Source organism: Topomyia yanbarensis, chromosome 2 (genome assembly GCF_030247195.1).
Source record: "Topomyia yanbarensis strain Yona2022 chromosome 2, ASM3024719v1, whole genome shotgun sequence".
Classification (NCBI taxonomy): Eukaryota; Metazoa; Arthropoda; class Insecta; order Diptera; family Culicidae; genus Topomyia; species Topomyia yanbarensis.
In genome coordinates, this window is record NC_080671.1 from 331,325,363 (window position 1) to 331,345,644 (window position 20,282).

The 20,282-nt window shown below is 41.7% G+C and overlaps 2 protein-coding genes across 2 annotated transcripts; both read left to right on the forward strand.

Moving 5' to 3' along the window:
* The first annotated feature begins 1,698 nt into the window (after window positions 1–1,698).
* Window positions 1,699–7,397, forward strand: LOC131683917 (uncharacterized). The gene is made up of 3 exons (XM_058966327.1): window positions 1,699–1,752; window positions 1,840–1,913; window positions 1,992–7,397. The coding sequence occupies exon 3, from the start codon at window positions 2,010–2,012 to the stop codon at window positions 7,305–7,307; it is 5,298 nt and encodes a 1,765-aa protein (XP_058822310.1). The 5' UTR covers window positions 1,699–1,752; window positions 1,840–1,913; window positions 1,992–2,009; the 3' UTR covers window positions 7,308–7,397.
* An 8,842-nt stretch (window positions 7,398–16,239) lies between these two features.
* LOC131683923 (cytochrome P450 4d2-like) lies at window positions 16,240–18,793 on the forward strand. The gene is made up of 6 exons (XM_058966333.1): window positions 16,240–16,721; window positions 16,792–16,898; window positions 16,975–17,254; window positions 17,315–17,384; window positions 17,448–17,992; window positions 18,052–18,793. The coding sequence occupies exons 1-6, from the start codon at window positions 16,562–16,564 to the stop codon at window positions 18,393–18,395; spliced, it is 1,506 nt and encodes a 501-aa protein (XP_058822316.1). The 5' UTR covers window positions 16,240–16,561; the 3' UTR covers window positions 18,396–18,793.
* The last annotated feature ends 1,489 nt before the right edge of the window (window positions 18,794–20,282 follow it).

The window sequence follows — 20,282 nt, forward strand, 5'->3', positions numbered from 1 at the left end:
AAACAAAGAGAGAGATTCGACTCAGTCCGGGTCTACCAAAAGAGATTATAACTACTAGAGGTCGCATGTCGCTGTTAATACTGAAAATTTATCATCTCGCTCTTACATATGCTAGGCCAATTAGTTTGACACATTTCCCCGGAATACAAACATGTCAAAGTAATGGGATATAATATGCTAGAGCGACATCCCATGTTTCAGTCCGTGAATACATGGAGACAGTAGCGCTTTGCTCCTTCTAGTAGCTATAATCTCTTTTGGTCTACCGGTACTTTTGAGTTTTTTGAAGTATACTCAAAATTAGGTAGATTCAACTCAAATTTAAGTATATTTAACTCAAGGTTGAGTATAAAAAACCTCTTAATGAGTTGTGATTTTTGCCGTGGTTAAAGGAAAACCAAAGAGAATAGTGAAAGAGACGCAGAGTGAAAATCAGTCAAAACGGCAACACTCCCTTTACGATGATTTCAACACTAGAATTTGGCAACCGTTTCCAAAGGCAGTACTTTAAATGACTCCTATTATATTTTGAAAACAAACCTTTTGTCGATCGTTGGATTTGTTTATCAAACGATGTGCATTTTGAAACAAAGAGATGAAATAATTCTAAAGCTTGTTTTTACTCATACATAGACTCTAGAATGCACCTTACAATCACGATTGCACTTAATTCTGACGAAAATTCAAATTTCTTTTTTGATAGATTTACAATACTTATCTCCTCCAACTCAGGCATGAGTAATGTTTATATACATTGCACGATTGGTCTGCTCAATAAGGTATTTTTGGCTTCACACTATTCGTCTCTTTCCCTATTCTCTTTGAGGAAAACTACCTTCTACACGGTTTACCTAGTTTTACCTTATTCCACCATACCCCGAGATTGAGTCAAAAGAGCTCAACTTTTGGTAGTTTTTCGTATCCGTGTATTCGAATTTATACACGCAGAAGAATCAGGCCTTTTTGAATCAACAAAACGTTTTGTAGAATCTAAAACGTGACGAATGACTATTTCAAACTGAAATGGGCGTTTTTTGAAAGTATATATTTGGTTTAGTTCAACAAATGCTTCTGTTTACATCTTAAATAGAAACATTGTTGAATCAAAATGAAATTGGTTAGATCTAACTGATCCCTTTGTTAAAAACCAACAGAATCTTTGTTTAATTTCAACTAAATTTGAGTTGTTCTCTCCTTTGGTTAATAGAAAAGATATGTTTTTGTTTCTTCGAACTTGTTTGTTTGGTTAAACTTATCATGATTTTGTTGTTTCAAACGAAATATTGGTTGAAACTATTGAAAAGCCAACAAAATTTAAGGAATTGGTTCGTAATTTCAAGCAACAGCATTGATTGAATCAAACCTGAATCTTGTTTATCACTATTCTGGTTGCAGTTGAAAATCGAAATAGTGAACTTGCGCCTTTCGATTTTTTTCCTATTTTCAGCGTACGGAACTAAAGCGTAACTGGTGTAGATAATGCGCAAGTGGATTCTCTAACATGTACACAATATGCGCTTTAGATGCCCACTCTGCAAATAGGGAAAAAACGAAAGGCGCAAGTCAATTATTCGATTTTCAACTGCAACCAGAATAAATCAAACGGGAAAATTGTTATTTGAAACCAAAATTTGTTTATTTTTACTATTTTTTTTTCTGCGTGTACCTATATACTTTTTGACAGGCGCCCTTGTCAATTTATCATTCTGGATCTGGGTAAACATAATATTATTATTCCGATTGCGGTAGCCGGTAGGTAATTTTTTTAAATATTTATTGACATAATGGGGTAATAGTTGTTCAGTTTTGTATAAGAGTTGAAAGCTTGTTGTTTTCTAGTGATTTTGGTTGATTCGATTAAATCCTTCAGTTGGAATACACAGTATCTACAATAAATTGCAATTACTGTTTTGGTGAGTATTACTATTGCTACTTAATAGTACAAATTAAGTTTCTAAATAAAGTCACCGCAACGATTTATATCGTTTTAGCACTGAACATCACGTAAAATGGAACATCAACCCAAACTAGAAGCAGAAGTTGCTACGCCGCAGCCGTCACCTGTGAAAATGGAAGCGAACCGGTACGGTTCAGTGTACCAGCTGAAACTGTTGATGCTTTTCCTGAAACGCGGTTTAAACCATGGATATTCGTTCCGGCTGACATTAGAGAAGTTTGAAGATGTTTTGTTCCAGCGCACCGATAAAGCTAGCAATAGGCAAATCTGCCGATTTATGCAAATCAAGCACGCCCCGAATGATTCCATTGCAATCGATATGAAAGCTTTTCTAGATGATGAGAACAGTAATTTCAGCTTGAAGAGGTGTTTTCTTTTGTATAGAGTTATCAAGCAGGATCCGGAGATCGGGAAAACTCTGAAAGATTTTGTTATTTGTACTCGAGCTGACGTAGATGAGGAGATCAAGGATTGGTTTCAGATTGATTACGAACAGGACAGTATCCTGGATTACGGGGAGCTGAAGTGCAAACAATTGAAATTTCGAAAATCGTTCCCCGGGAAAGAAGATTTGGTTAGTAAAATACAGGAAGTTTCTGTAGTGTTCATGTTGGCCAAAAAGCTCGCCGAGTGTGTGTTGGAAAAGAAGCCTGTGTCTATGGATGATGATTTATTTAGAAAGTTTCACGTTGTGCTAGGAGCAAAAGTGCTCAATTCAAGGAACTGCATACACAAGGAGATGAAAGGGAAAAATCGCAGATTGTCTCATTATTTCGTAAAGTTCCGTAAAGACTTTTTGCAAGGAAATTCGCCGGAGGTGGACACGTTCAGACATGCTTTTGCGAAGGCATATCAAAGTATGGCACCACCGCACCAGATGGATGTTTGGTCGCAGTTGAAGACGGTTGAGCTACGGGTTTCGCCGGCATTCGTCAAGAAGCCAGCATCGTATTGGGCGAAGTTGCCGAATGATGCGGTTCCTATAGGTGTTATCGAGGAGTTTCTCGATACACTCGTGTTCGCAGTAAACCAACCCAGCATGAAACAGTTGGATAGCGTTATCGGAGATGAGATGGGTGACCATAAGACGACAAAACTAATCGGCCATGAAGTGATATCCTGCATTTTTCAGGATAACTTGCTCAACTGGATGAAGAGTACCAAAACAAACACTCTTACCCATCAAGATGGGGTGGCATTTTTCGAGCAAGTCAAATATCAACTAGTAAAAATGGGAGTAATGTTTCCAGGCATGAGCTGTGAATCAAAAATGGAACAGTTTGGGTTAGTTTTCACAAAGGAACTGCCCCGTGTAGTTGATTTCTTGAATTCAACCGATAAACAAATCTTAAACACTGTCAGTTTCACCAGCACTGAGTTGAGTACCCTTAAGGTGTATCAAGCTGTGTTGAGACATCAGGCACCCGACAGTTGCATTTGTCTTACGCTGAATTGCTTGCAACATATGCGACATCGACTAATAAAAATGATGATGTCGAATGAGTCGTACAACGTTCTGATTCTTGAGTGTAGACCTACGAGAAAGAACTCAAACACCATGCAAACTGAAGTGCGTGAAATCTATTCACACTTGAAGGATTTTTTCAACTACTATCCAAATAGAAAAATTATACTGGTGACATATACGGGAAACTTGATGAGTGCGGAGTTCAAAAAAGATTTTCCCCACGCGTACGAAGAATGGGACGATGTAACTGGAAACGTGACGGATCTAGCATCGCCCAAATTACTACTGAAGAGCAAGCAGGTTATATTCCAAGGAAATCCAGTCTACTTGGACGAATTGGTGGACGAAAACAGTCAACGGTTGATCGATGACGAAGTATTATCTAAACTGATCACTAATTTCGACATACAGATTGGTAGCAAACGTTCAGATCTGCGGCCGCTGGATACCTTGACCAGAAGATCATCGAGAAAAGTGAAAGTGGAACACCTCCGAGAATTGTTTCAGATGGTTGGCCAACGGCACGTAATGGTTGTTAGCGGGCTACGAAGCAAGAATGAGGCCTGTGAGTTGCTCTCCATACGGCAGGAGGAAGTGAAAAATTACGGTGAGAGCTTGGATGTGCACAACGATAAATGTGTGTTGTTGACCGGGGGCCACGATGAGAAGCATTTGAAAAGTTTTAAGGAAGTTTCCAATGAATTCGAACAGATGGATTTGCCGTGGACTGCTCATCTTATCAATGTGAAGGGCGATGAAATTACTTGGAACTATTCGTATGATAAATTTTACTACGTTCAACGCAATTTTATTGGAATTTTAATAAATAGGGACACACTGAAGAAGGTTGTTGAGCAAGAATCTAGAAATATCAGACGGAAAATTATTTTCGCCATTAGTGGATTGGACAACGCCAGTCAACAGCTCGGCGAAGTTACCGCAGTCGAAGATATTCCAAAGGATGAACATATTTCCGAACAGATCGAAGATGTTAAACCGGTAAAACGTGTATTGATTGTCAATATCGGAAATGTGAATGATACTAAAGGATTCGAGGACTTGTGCAAAAAGGTCGATATTAAATCGTATAACATTCATTGGTTGCAAAATGAGGACAATGGACTACACTGGCTGCGCTCTCGAGGTGATGTTCATGAAATGTATGAATTGTTTGGTGATGGGACTGGTCAACTTGCAATTGACGAAAATTTGCTGTTAGACAGAGATAATGTAACGGTCATTGCTGGTGAACCAGGGTCCGGAAAGTCAACCACTTTGAAATATTTAGCTGAAAAGCTGTCAAAGTCCGAATGGGTTATTTTGCTAACATTGTCAGCTGTTAAAGCCAAACTGGAGTGGATGAAGGGGGACAACAGTTTGGAAAACATCATTGAGGAATTCATCGGTAAAACCAACGTCTGGGTAACAGATAAATTCGCGAGGGAACTGTTAAGGCATCGAATTCTGGAGCAAGGAAATATCACATTGATGTTCGACGGTTTCGATGAAATAGATACCAAACACCAGGATAAAGTTATTCAACTGCTGAAAAAACTAAGGTTCACAAAAGCTAGGATAGTGGTTTCTACCCGAAGTAGTGTGAAGGATCGGTTGGAGAAAGCTTTTTGCGTATTGGCGTGGGATTTAGCACCGTTTACTGACGAGCAGCTTAGCGTTTTGAAGAGTGGGTGGACTTCGAGTTTAAAACTAATGAACGAAAATGCTGTGGATGAAGAAGTTCTACATAACTATGTCGATAAATTAACTAGACTGTTCCACAAAAATATTCGCGATGGGATGTATGAGCCCATAGCTATTCCGATGTTGCTGAAAATTTTTGCCGTAACTCAACAATCGTACATCGAGGAGTTTTGTCGTAACCAGAATACGCTTCAGGAGATAGATACACTATCTCTTTCGGATCTTTATGAACAGTTCGTTAAAAGGAAGCATGACGATTGTGTGAAAGAGAAAACGAAACTGTTCAAATTCAATGACACTTCAGCACTGTACTTCAAGCGTACTTGCATCGATAACCACAGAGGGATGGCTTTTCATAAACTTTTCAATGTAAGTCGAACTGAACATTATGAGTTGTACAGGATTCCCACTAGAAAACAGATGACTGATTTAGATATGGTTGGCATTGTTCATCAAAAGCAGTTCATCCATCGAAGTTTCGGCGAGTACTTTATTGCCGATATGCTTGTCAATTTTTTGAAAGTTCTGCGTAATGAAGAAAGTCCAGAATACAAAAGGACAAGAAACTTCCTGATAGTCCATATTCCCAAAGATAGCTTCAAAGTGATTCTTAAATTTATAACCCAAAAGGTTGAATCGGAACGACATGAATTGCTAAGCCGACGATGGAACCAGATTAAAGGTTGCCAACTATCAGTGAATGTACCTCTTAAATACAAATTGACCATTGCAAATGGTTCCCCCGAAGCAGAGGATAGTTTTCGTGAGGCCGCGAAAGAACCAAGTGCCATTAATCTACGGAATGAAGTTGAATCTCGCATGCAGCTGCTCAGTACTTGGCAGCACTATACAGATGAATATTTCTGCAATGACAATATGAAAATCATTGATGCCGAGGAGCTTTTCAGGGAAAATTTTACCGATCGTAATCTTCGAGGCATGGTAGAATCTTTTCGATTGTTACATCAAGCAAATGCACGATCGCTGTATAAAACTGCTGACAGAGTTTGTGCGGAGTTTATCCAAAAGGAGCGTACTCACTATTTCACCCAATGCGCGATGCAAGGAACTATTGATGAATCGGAATTCATGGAGGTTTACCACCCGCTGACAACGGAGCCATTGGTAATCGAAGCAGTTGAGCTATTGGCGCAACTAAGAAGCGAAACAATTGCCAGTCAGAAAATAGAACCCATTCACAAATTGGTACACTTGCTTATTCCATATGCAACACAGACCACACATGCCGTTGCATTTTTGGAAACTCTAAGCTTCCTGTGCATGTACGTACAATTGTTCCATCCAACGGTAACCGATCTTCTCAAATCGTACATTTCCACCAATTATGAAACTAAACAGGAGTACATCTCGAGAACAGTTCAATTTGCGACCAAAATTCCCTACGAACTTCAACAAAGCCAATCAATCGAAACGCTACGTGGTTTCTTTAATCGTTTATTCCACGACGAGGACCTGAAATCCATTCTAGCGGAGACCTTTGCAGGCAAAGAGCAGGACTGGTTGAGCAGCGACGGTCTTCGGATAATTTGCTTTCTAGAAATCCTGACCCCAGAGTTGTCGGAACGATACCAACAAAATAACGAACACCCGACTGTTGACGAGAAACGCACCGATAGTATCGTATCCTGGGATTTCCAATTCGGCACAATAAAATATCTACTGAATAGAATTCAGCAGGAAATTGCTCCTCGCGTTGATAAACCGGCCCTATTAAAGTTGCTGATGGGTATTTTAGCGCGATTTTTGGCGACTATCCACCTACAGCGTACACAACTAACCTTCACGAGTAGACAACTGCGGACTACGCTAGAACTGATATCGGGATCATTTTCGATTGGCTTGATTCCATCGGCATCGACTCTGGCGGAAAATGTACGATGCCTTCACCTGCTGGCGAGTGCCGGTCTGAAGTTGATCGATGCCGACGGCATACTTTTGGTAGCTGATACCGCGAGTGATTTTCAGCACAGAATGATAGAGGATCAAGTGGCCCATGCCATTCAGGTGTGCTACTGGCTTAAAGAAAACGCTGCCGCAATGACTGAGGCGATTCTGCAAAAGTGCAGCGAAATCATTCGATCAGGAAAGCGACGAATAGCGGATGACGGATTGCAGGGCACGAAACGACCGAAATTTGACTGGTCCAGTGATTATGTTTGAATTGAACAAGGAGATGTAAAAGAAACTTTTATTATAATTTATGTACTAAGAAATACTTTAAAAGAGATTAAATCATTACCAGAACGAAAATATGACCGCATTTTTCTTTTCTTTGTTCTTGTAGATAAATTCCTCGTTCAGGCTACATAGTTAAAACATGCTTCAAAAATTAGTAACAAGGCAATCGCCATTTAACTCCCAACTTTATCGACTCGGATATTATTCTACTCCGACTGAGAGTTCTCCGGCAACGGGATTTCTATCGGTACCGATGTTTGTTTCGTGAGCCAATTAGCTCCCCTTTTCGTCACGATTCTGTCGGGTTGTCCGAGGCGGCGAATGTACCCTACCATGAGTTTCCAGGCGGTAGATTGCTCCCGATACCGATGTACCTTTCTGTGAGCCATTTAGCTCCCCGCTCCGTCTACTCGGTTTAGTCCCCGGCGGTGGTCCTAGCCTACTCAACAGGCCAGTCAGTAGATGCTGAGGTTCGTCCAGCGTTTCCGGGTGGAGCGTAGCTTCCGGTTTACTGGCGCCCCAACGAACCACTGCTAGCTATTCGACACGGTCTACTCGGCCCAATCCCCGGCGGTGGATCTAGCCTACTCATGAGCTACCCGGTAGTGTGTCGAGGTCGATCAGGCGATTTCGGTGAAGCCAGATGTCCAGTTCACTGGCGCCCCATTTCATTTCCGCGGCCGCGGTTTTCATTTACGCGGCCTGTATCCCCCGCGTAAAAAAACCTGAGTGTATTCCAGAGTGTTTGGCTCTGAGATACTCCCGACGAGACTCTAATCGACCTTTGCCCCATGTTCGTTTCGTAGGCCAGGACTCGTTTCTGGAAGTAACTTTTGAGAACCTTGCACAGATAGTCCGGAATTCACATTCTGTGCAGCGCTACGGCTATTGTCATCTAGCTGGCACTGTTGAACGCGTTCTTCGCCTCTATAGTTACCAGGACGCAGAAGCGATTACCCCTTCTCTTTTGTTTCGATGCTTTCTCCGCGCTCGCGTTGACTGTGTGGATGGCGTTCACCGTCGATAATTCTTTCCGGAACCCGATCTGCCTCTGCGATAGTCCGTTCTCACTTTCAGTGTAGGTCGTCAGCCTGTTCAGATTGACCCTTTCCAGAAGTTTACCAAGAGTATCCAGCAGGCATATAGGCCGATACGATGCTGGATCTCCTGGTAGTTTCCCTGGTTTCGGCAGCAACACCAGCTTCTGGATCTTCCATCTATCCGAAAAGTAGCCATTCGGTTCCTGAGCATGCCCGGCAACGCCAGCATCGCAGTCTTCAGTTTCACGTTGGGGATACCATCCGCTCCGGGAGCTGTTTTCACTCTCAGCCCTTTGGCCACAATAAGGAACTCTTCGTTGAAAACTCGATTGTCACCAGCATTTCCACTGTCTGCATCAACATACGGTGTAGGCGGCCATGCAGTTGGGTCGTGCTTCGGGAAAAGACCCTCCACGATAATTTTCAGTTTATCGGCGCACATTTCGACTGGCGTCATTGAACCCTTGATCCTGGCTATAACCAGAGACTAATGTTCTATGTTATATTCATGTGATCAGATTTTGAAATGTGGGGAAATGGGTTTGTAAGTGGGGGTGTAGGGCTTAGTGGCTTGAAAATAAAAGAAGCCCCAGAAACCGTTCATCTTATTTCGGTATAAGGGGTGGATGAAGGGAATGCAGTTGTGAGGGTAGTCCAGGGGTGGGGGGGAGAGGTTATGAAGGGGGAAGGTGTAAGGGTAAGGAAAACGGGACGATGCTACATCCAACTGCATATTATATCTTCCATTTGAGACTTGGTTTGAGAAAATCGGTACAGTCATCACCTAAGAATTGATGTGACTTTAATTGTGGAATACGTTCGGAATCCGGAACTTCCGGAATTGTCGATAGTGGCAATGGCAATCAGTGGTCTAGACCTACGAGTCGAAGTAATTTGGTGACCATTTCAATAGATTTTTAGCCTATGCGGTATTACGATTGTAACGGTTTATATGGGAAATTCCATTGTCACCTTACTAACCAACCTGTAACTCCGAAACCAAGAGTCAGAACCAAATGAAATTCAGCAGCGGTCAAGGGTATTACCAACGGTATTACTGTATCTTTCATTTGAAATCAAGTTTATTAAAGTCGGTAGAGAATTCGCTGGGAATTAGGCGTGATATTAGCTTAGTAACTTGGTGAGTTCCCCCGGGGCAGCAAGAACCGTCATAGGGGGCCAATGAGGTCAAAGCTACTTTGATTGCTCATAAGTGATCTAGATTTGCAAATCCAAGTAATGTTGCACTTATTTTAATATGTATTACATCATTTAGACATCATGGTGTTACCAGTTTATATGGGAATTTGCTGTCTGATCACACTCTTCAACCCGTATCTCCGGAACCGGACCTCGGATCAATTAAAAATTCAATAGCAGCTTATGGGAGCGTTTCATTTGAAGTAAGTTTGTGTAAAACGGTTCAGTCATCTCTTTTACATCGTTTGTCATCATATTAAAAGTATGTACAGCTTTTCCGCACATATATGAAAGCTAAAAAGAACTACTTAGACAGTGCGAAACCATCCATATGATATGAATTTATGAAAAAATATTTATTTAAACAATTGCTTTGAAACCTACTTTTGTTGAGTCGATAAGGTTCAACTTCGCGTTAGATTACAATATATTTCTTTCGTTTTGTTTAAATGACTTAAAATTAGCGAATATTTTAGTCTCGCTTTGATTTTCGCTTTACCATTTCGATCGATGCGTACATATGCAACGCAATGCATACGAAATTCGCCGAAAAAAAGGTACGTCATTTGTATACGGCCCCAATGGGTAGGGTTACGATACGGGTCGAGCTAACTAGAGCTCAACACGACACGCACCAATTTATATCATTTATGCGGAACGAGTACCTAAATAAATCGAAATGAGCAAGGGAGTGTGCCGGTGTAAATACACCGAGTTTCAAGGTGTTCCACGAAGCTCAAAACAATCCCGTATAAATAAATACCATTCCAGAAATCTTCGGACCAATTTCCAAAATATTCGTATAATGCTCACCATATTGGGAATACTACTGATATATTCCACCATTATAATAGAACTGTTATACTACCATACCCATTTTAGTTACCACTTCCAATACCTTCCGTGTATCCTATATTGGAGATTTGTATACTACATTGGCCTTTGGCACCAGTGGTTAATATTGCTCTTTTTTTACAGTGGAGAAGACGTCCTAGCCCAGTACACGTGCTATTGGTAGGTGTCCAAGCTACCGCAAGAGGTGTACTGGGGGCGTGTCGGACTCGAATGGTGACGCTGCCATTAATACCGACTAAACTCCATTGGGCTCCGCCATCGCCCCCCCCCAGGAACTAAGTCTCGGTATTACTTCTGGGGGGATGGCTGTACTTAATGTACTCATTCACTCTCACTCACGCGTTTATACGTCCTGTATGAGGCTTACTTGGGTGCTCTCTCTATCGCACCTTGATTCACTCTCAAACACTCCACATGAGGCTGACTTTTGTGCTCACCTTTTTCATTGCTTGCTAGGCTTACTTTTGTGCTAGCCTCTACCATACCATGTGCGGCTGACTTTTGTGCTCACCCTTAACATAGCGTGTGAGACTGACTTGGATGCTCACCCTTTCATTCCTCTGCTACGCCACTAGGCATCGATAGCTAAGTCCCAACATACTACGCTACGGCCCTCCCATCTTGGCATGAGTCCACTTATACGCCTATACACTCGCTCTTCTGTCTTGCTTCGGGGTGGCTGGGTTTACCCCTTACGCGGTTGCCAGTCGCTACGCCAAACCTGCCTCGGCATGAACAGACCATTCACTCCCTTTTTGCGCTTGGCCTTTTTCGCTCCAACTAACCAATCACTAGTTAGCCGTGCTCGTCGTCTGTTGCTCGGTTCGCCAGATTACCTGTAGCCTACAGGCAATCTGGGTGGTGGCAGCCGAGACTGCGTTCCACTTCTCCACCGATTGACACATCCGCTGAATATTATCAGGGGTTGTGTCCCAGCCACAGACGTCAAGCATTGCTCTTCTTTCGACGTCGAACCGAGGACATACGAACAGTATGTGTTCGGCTGTTTCGTCTACACCTGGGTAGTCCGGGCAGGCTGGGACCTCCGCGTTCCCGAACCTGTGGATGTACTGTCGGAAACAGCCATGGTCTGCCAGGAATTGTGTCAGATGGAAGTGAACTTCCCCATGGGGTCTTCCCACCCAGCTCGATATGTTAGGTATGAGCCGGTGGGTCAACCTACCTTTCGAGGAGTTGTCCCACTCACGCTGCCATCTGGCGACCGAGGTCACCCTGGTGCGCTCGCGGGCTCCTATATTTCCACGTAGCTCAGCTTCCCGAATGACCAGCCCGACTGGCATCATGCTCGCTATCACGCAGGATGCATCGTGTGATACCGTGCGGTAGGCAGATATCACTCTGAGGCACATCACGCGGTAGGTGCTCTCAAGTTTCGGTAGGTAACTGGTTACCCTCAGTGCTCTTGACCATGACGGGCCGCCGTACCTGAGGATAGATACGGCAACGCCTGCCAGTAACTTACGTCTACTGGCGCACACCTTTGAGCTGTTGGACATCATCCTCGATAGAGCCGCAACAGCAGTCGACGCTCTCTTGCATGTATAGTCGACGTGGCTGCCGAAGGCTGCATCTGAGTAGCTTCTGAAACCTGGGAGAGGTTGCTTACGTCCAGCGCTCGGGGCTGGCGGGTAGTTTTTTCCAGTCCAAGTGGTGGAAAGGCGAGTTCATCTAACATCGGTGGTTTTGGTTTGCGGTTCGGTTGTTTCCTTTCCATCGCCGCCTTGCGGATTTGAATAAATTCAATTCGCTTAGGACAATCCTTGCTGGTAACTTCGTGTCCACCTTCACAGTTAGCACATTTTTTGGGAGTTTCGACAATTTTTTTCGCACTTGTCAGTTTTGTGTGAGCCGCCACACAACATGCAGCGGCTTTTAATGTGGCAATTTTTCGCCCCATGTCCGTACCTGGTAGTTAGTGCACTGCGTTACTGCTCGGTGAATAGGTTTGTAGCGTTCCCATTCTACAATTATATGGAAGAGCGCTTTGGCTCTCTTCAGCTCGTTCATTGTTATGGAGCCTCTCTCCAAGTGGATCAGGTACAGCTGGTCCCGAAATTTAATGTTTTCCTTCTGGCGCCCGATTTTATTCACCGCCTGTGGTTTTAGTTTGCACTTCTCAAGTGCCTGCTTGAGTTTGTCGGTTAGCATATCCGGTCGGCCTCGTAGTACCACCTTCAGCGGCTTACTCGATGCTATATCATGAGTAAAGTACCCAAACTAAACTTGGTTTAAGTAATTCTCAATAGCATTGTAATGCGGCCGCGTTGGAACGACAATATTGTATCCATTGGTACACAGCCGAATGGTAGCCTTGACGCCGTGGTTAACGAGGTTGTTTATATCCGTCCGTAGCGTTGGTGGAAATCCCTGCACGTAGACCACAGTGAGCAAATTTTCTGGCAGAGACCGCTCTGCTAGATTTCTGTAAGTCTTGGTTTTGCAGCCCTGTCAGATTTCTACGCGTATCCTGTCGGGTTAGTTGAGCTAGGGCGAACTAGGTTTCGCTCGCGTTTTCTGGCAAATTTTTACAGGAACAGAGCAAAACCCTGGCATAACTCGGACATAAACTGTGCAAAGATCCTGGCAATTCCTACCTGGTATAATTTAGCACGAATCGAGCAAAACATCTGACAAAGATGTGGCAGCAAGCGTGCAGAGATCTTGTTCGTACATTTCTGGCTGGATTCAGGATAAAAGTGAGCAGCATCGGTTGGTTTAACCGCTTCTGTCAGAAACGGTTGTTGCATTTGAGCGAATTCGTTGCCAGAATTCTCACACAAATCGCGCAAAATGCTCGCAGAAACTCTGCCAGCATCAATTTCGCTTTGTTCAACTTTTGCTAACTTTCTGCTTGCCACGCTGACCGGGACCCAGTGAGCAAATTTTCTGGCAGAGACTGCTTTGCTAGATTTCTGTAAGTCTTGGTTTGGCCTACCTGTCAGATTTCTGCGCGTATCCTGTCGGGTTAGATGAGCTAGGGCGGAACCGGGCAAAACCCTGGCACAACTCGGACATAAACTGTGCAAGGATCCTGGCAATTTCTACCTGGTAGAATTCAGCACGAATCGAGCAAAACATCTGACAAAGATGTGGCAGGAAGCGTGCAGAGATCTTGGCCGCACATTTCTGGCTGGATTCTGGATAAAAGTGAACAGCATCGGTTGGTTAAACCGCTTCGCTTGTTGCATTTGAGCGAATTCGTTGCCAGAATTATCGCACAAATCGCGCAAAATGCTCGCAGAAACTCTGCCAGCATCAATTTCGCTTTGCTCAACTTTTGCTAACTTTCTGCTTGCCACGCTGACCGGGAAAGGGCGGCATTTTCTCTTTTATTACAATTTCCTGGCTGGGCAGAGCAGCAAATTTGTTGTTGGCTAGCAGCCGTTTCGTCGCTGCCGTCTCGTCTCCATCGGCATCAGATTCTAGCTGCCTGCGGATTGCCCTGCAGAAGGGTGCGGTTTTTCCATCTCTTGGGATGACACTAAAGTCGCAAACAGCTCGGTGATTCAAAAAACACAGGTAGCAGCGTACAGCAGTCGAAAAAAAGCGTCCAGACTCGGAGCGACCTGACTGACAGGTGTATGGGAGTTTTCACCTTTTTCGAGATCTATTAATTTTTGCTTGTTTTTCAATAGTGTGCTATTGAAATACAAAAACACTATAGCAATAAAACACAATTTCAGTTAATTCCGAATTGTTTGGTGATAACCAGACGGAAATCCGTTCATAAATAACAAAGTTATTAGCGTTCAAAATAGTGACGCAAGAACGTGGCATCGTTTGATTTTAGATTTTAGAATGACACCCCGCCCCAAATAGTGCAGTAAAACATTTTCAATATCAAAAAAACTTTTGACGAAAACTAAAAGACCGTAGCTAAATGGCAATGATCTTCACCGCGGTTATCTGAATTTACCTTATTCAAACGTTACCCTAAAATTTAGTAAAAATTCAATTTTAAGTATTTTTTCGTATTCTTGAATGATACGCTCATACAAAATCCAATAGAGTAAATGAGTTTCCACATTTGTTGGATTCCTGCTAAATAATGCGCTGCGCGAAATTTGAACCCCCTGTTCGCGGAAGTTCAATCAGCGCAATATATGTTGAGTGGAATTTGGTACAACAACACATCTTTTATTTTTGCAATTTTTGTATAATTTTGCTTAAATTATCCTGTTATTATAATTTCCCATAGAAACATGATAAAATTTCCAGCCAGATGAACCAATTGCATAACTTTATCAATTTTAATTGATTTTTCATAACGAATTTAGCTTCACTTCTGCCTTGGATGCGCGGAATTATGTGCCTGCACGGTATTTCAACATATCAATTAGTTTTCAATTTGCTCTCACTACTAGCAGAATAGTTTTCTATTTGATATCATGGGAAAATTTTTCTGTTCTCCATTTTGATCTTTCAACCGTTAAAACGACCGCGACAATATCAACCTGAGCATTAGAAAAAATGGCACCTTTAAGCTAACGCATACGTGCCTTATCAAATAAACAAATTGAAAAAAAAAACCTGAGCATTAATTGCCGGCAACATCAAGTTTAGATTCCAATTTACTTGAGACGGTTATACTTATTAAAACACTTTAGCGAAAACGTAGTGCTATTCTCTTGAACTGGATCATTTGTCCCAATTATAATTCATTTGAATTTTTGGAGATTTATATTATTTAAACCTAAATGCTCCAAGATAAACTCTTCTACGTTTAATAATGCTAAAGCAGTGCTATCGGGATCCCAACAGAAGAAGAGAAAAGAGGGACAGCGAAATTGGTATTGGAATCAGCCACTCTTCTGGTAAATTATCGAAGCATAATGCTGACTCAGCATCATTCGAGTTTACAATATGCGCCGTAAAAATTCAAAAAGTTTCTCAAGTAATATCAAAACCATTGATGTAAGGGACCATCCATAAATGACGTAGCATTATATGGGGGAGGGGGGAGTTTTGTATTTTGTGATGATGTGTGACGACAGGGGGGTAGGTGGTCATGCTACGTAGCTTTTTTAAAGGGGAATAGGGGTTGACCTGATGTCACGACAATCTTACCCGTTTCATCTAACTAACATCGTTTTTGATTTTTTTTAGATTTTTTACGGGGACAACGAGGGGGTGAGGGTTACCGTCAAGCTACGTAATTATAAGGGGGGTATATAGAATTTTGTGACGAAATGCTACGATGGGGGAGGGGGGTGTTAAAAATCACTCAAAAAATGCTACGTCATTTATGGATCATCCCTAAACAATGTTGTTTTATGTTCCAACATGTTTTGTTCGACATTGATTGATTGATATTGATTGACTATATTGTTAAACCATTGATTATATTGTTAAACCACAAGTTTCAACTGCATACTACACCAGAGTTTACGGCTCTTACCTGATACTGTGTAACATTGGAGTGATGCGTGTCACAGCTTATGATTCAATCCATGGTGGAACAGTGTGGAAATTTACCTATTGACATAAAATTGGTTTATTTTTTATGGCACATATTGTACACTACTGGTTCGGTACAAAGATTATTGAGCATGTCGTTTATTTTAGCGCCAGTTGTATAATTCCAAACACGAGCCTTTAAGGTTTCCCCATACTGACGCGATTTTGTTGTAGTGACTTCGAAAACTATTTATTTTGATTTTAATTATGCATTTTATAGCAAATCATTTTTTTTAGAAATTCGCAAACTTTGGCCATAGTTGATCGGTATGCGTGATCTTGATATATTAGGCGAACACGTGGCGACAACGAGAAAAATCCTGCACACAGCGATTGGAAAAAATCACAGGAATTGTACAATTACCGACTCGAAAGTTTCGCGATAGTTGGGAACTTACAACTAATGCTATAAATAGAAGCACTAGACAAAAGACGGGTCGCATAATTTTCGCTGTCGCTGCGACAAAGTCGTATCAGTCTAGGGGAACCTTAAAAAGTCATGCAAAAGATTTTGCTTTTGGCAAAATGAGAGAATTCCGAAATCCAGATTTTCTTTAAAAGGCACAGCTCCTTAGCTCAGTGGGTTAGTATTGGCAAAGTCGCGACAGTGAAAGTGTACTAAACAATTCTAGTTTCATTAGTTTCCAGTGGTGAACGGCAACAATGCTTGTCCTTCTAGCGGTAATAGCCGTTTCAGTTAGTTTGGCGGTTTTAATTTATCAGAGATTTGCCAATGCACTCTATTATGCTGGGAAAATGGGAGGTCCAAAGGCATATCCCTTAATTGGGAATGCTGACCGATTCAGGGGAAAGTTACCGGAAGGTATGTTGAAACCATTTGGTTGTTGTACGAAGAAGTAGTGTTTGATTTGATTTATTCACATGGATTGTAGGATTCCTACTCGAACTACAGAACATGATTGCTGAATGGGGAAAATGCTTCCGCGTGTGGATTGGAACAAACTTGATTGTTTTCGTAACAGATGCCCAAAAAGTAGAGGTAAGTTCCACAATCATGCATTGGAGAACTAATACAAGCGATGACACGTTTTTGACTATCACTGTACTACCCACAGATTCTACTAAGCAGTCAAAAAATGTTGGATAAATCGATTCAATACGACTTTCTTCGTCCATGGCTAGGAGATGGCCTGCTCACCAGCACTGGTAGGAAGTGGCACTCACGCCGAAAGATCATCACCCCAACTTTTCACTTCAAAATTCTTGAGCAGTTTGTAGAAATCTTCGATCAACAGAGCACAATTTTTGTGAAACAATTGGCATCGAAGGCTTCTAGTGGAGAAACATTTGATATCTTTCCAAAAGTGACCTTATGCGCGTTAGATGTAATTTGTGGTGAGCTAATCGATGCCGGATAAATCTACAGAAAGTTATTAATTCACTCTCTTGTTCCAGAGTCCGCCATGGGAACGAAGGTAAACGCTCAAGTAAATTCCGAATCGGAATACGTGAGGGCTGTCAAAGAGTAAGAAATCTCGCTCTTATATTCAAACCATAAATAAAGTTCTAATTTCATGACTCGTTATAGAATGGCGGCCATAGTTCTCCAACGATCATATAATATCTTGGCACGCTTGGACCTCACGTTCAAATTTACAAAATATCGTAAAATGCAGGATCATGCTTTGAAGGTCCTGCATGACTACACGGATAGCGTGATTCGTACTCGCCGCCAGGAACTGTCCAAAGCAAATCAAAATGATGATAAAGAGAATGCTCTCGGTATTCGCCGGAAGGTTGCTTTTCTAGACATGCTACTGCAGACCACGGCTAATGGTCAACCCCTTACTGATTTGGAGATCCGCGAGGAGGTAGATACTTTCATGTTTGAAGGTCACGATACCACTACTTCAGCCATTAGTTATCTGATGGACATCCTTGCAAAGCATCCTGACATCCAACAGAAAGTGTACGAAGAAATTTGCGTGGTATTTGGTGAGGATCTTAGCAAGCCGGCTACACTTTCGATGTTGAATGATCTCAAATATCTTGATTTGGTGATCAAAGAAACTCTTCGGCTGTATCCGTCCGTGCCAATGTACGGTCGAAAGATGTTGGAAAATCACGAAATAGGTTTTATTTGTAGTTTGTTTCTAAAGGAACGCAAACCTGTAATATATTTTATTTTGCAGATGGGGTTGTGTTTCCAGCAGGAGCAGATGTATTAGTTGTCCCATTCTTCATGGGTCGTGATCCGGACTACTTTGACAATCCGCTGGAGTTTCGTCCGGAGCGTTTTGCACAGGAGACGTCGGCTGATAAGGCCAATCCTTATCGTTATGTACCGTTCAGTGCTGGTCCAAGGAACTGCATCGGACAAAAGTTTGCCGTTGCAGAGATCAAAAGTTTGGTTAGCAAAACGGTGAGATATTACGAGTTGCTGCCACCAGAGCACGAACAACCCCATACGTTCATCTCAGAGTTGGTATTACGACCAGAGCGTGGAATTCCGCTGCGTATTAAGAGACGAGTTTAAATAATAATGACATAGTTATAACACGTAGATGTATTGTGAATTTATTTAGTCTGCCTTCTTGACGCGTACCAGGGCTTAGTCTTGTTTTTGTTGAAATGTAATAAATCATTTCCAAAACTTCTAGTTATGGCAAAACAATAGGCAGTTTATAAATGCCCAACACATATTCGAATTTTCTCTAAAACAAGAGTTAGCGTCACTTTTCTAGCTAGTCATTTCACTCACGGAAATAAAAATCAAAAAGCGGCTTTCGGTAACCACAAAACTGAACTCTGTTTTCAAATTCAAGATGGCGGATTTCGGTTACCACAAAACATGGCAAATTATCAATGTAGGAGTGATTCAAAGGGAACTTGTCAGTAGATGACAGAAATTAATGATTGACATTGAATAAATAAAAAAGCTATCTTGAAAATAAGCAACATTTTTTGGGCTATAGTAAACTAGAAATAATTAATTACATTAGTTTGTTGATAGGTTTGACGGTATTGCAAACATCCTCATATTTCCTGCATCAGTTGGTCTGCGTTAAGCCAAACCGAACTGAGCGCCAACATTTTTTTCTAGTATTTTTCATTTTTAGATAAGTTACCATTAATATAGCAAGTTAAGGAATACTTATTTGCTTTCGTTTACTAATTGTGTTCCCAAAAATAAATAGACATGGGTGTTGCTAGTGCTGTGTTGGATGCGATAGCGTATTTAGAGCATGTATCTCAAAATGGCGCTTGGTCCTCTTTGGCTTAACACAGTTCTAAAGCACCACTGACAGACAATTGCTATAAGTTAGCTACTGCATTACGCCTCGATAGTGGTGCATCGAGGAAACCGAGAGGGCTTATGGGACCTTTTTAAAGTGATGTGTTTTTTCATACTTGGCACCAGCCCAAACCAACGATTAACCATTAAAAATGTAAAAATAGAAGCCTATGCCGTCTTAGTGTAGTAATGATTGTAACTCTTAGTACTAGTATACAATTGTTATGTGCTAGTCGTATGTCTATTTGCGTATGTGTTCACTGAGTATTTTTGACAGCTGGTTCGGGGAATGAATGCAGAATTGGCGTATATGATAGAATAGTGAATCGTCTCGCGTGAATTTTTTCTTTCCTAGAATTCGTTAATTGCTTTTTTCCGTGTACTATTCGAGCATTCGATTCGATTCATTCGGAGAGAACGGATTAAATAAATTAAGGTACGATTAATTTTCAGTCGCACGTGAATTATCCATTCCCGGCCAGCATAGTATGGCAAAATTCTAATATAATGCAATTGTTGTTAATGCTAAAAAAGATTAAGGCGTGTTCAAGTAGTTCGATCGCAGGCTACCAGCCTTATTCTGTATTACAACGGATTGTTTTTTCGAACGAATGTGATTTGCATTCTTAATAACGACAACAAATTCAAATGGGAGTCTGCTTCGATCGAACCACATTCATTCAAAAATGTGATCCGTCGTAACGCAGAATAAGGATGTTCATGTTTTTTTTTCTTCTACCTCAATAGTCTGCTTTTATTGTACTTCTATTAGTTTGCTTCTCCATCGACCATGCTTACCAAAAAATAATATCGATCGAATTATACGCTACATTGCATCTTTTTTACCTTTATTCGGCATGTTATTTTTTTCTTTTTTAACTATATTTCAAATTAGACTCATACTAAGACTCACTAACACAATTCCCTTATACACATTAACAATCTCTCTCAACCCAAACGTGTAAACGCTCGTACGCTCGCGATAATACAAATGCGAACATGCAAATCATCCATACCAACTTACGCCCGCGATCTCGCAAACATTCCGGTAATTACGTGACGTTTTAGCACTTATAAATTTACATACGTGGTCTCAAACATTAACCTACCGATCGAGTGATCATGAAT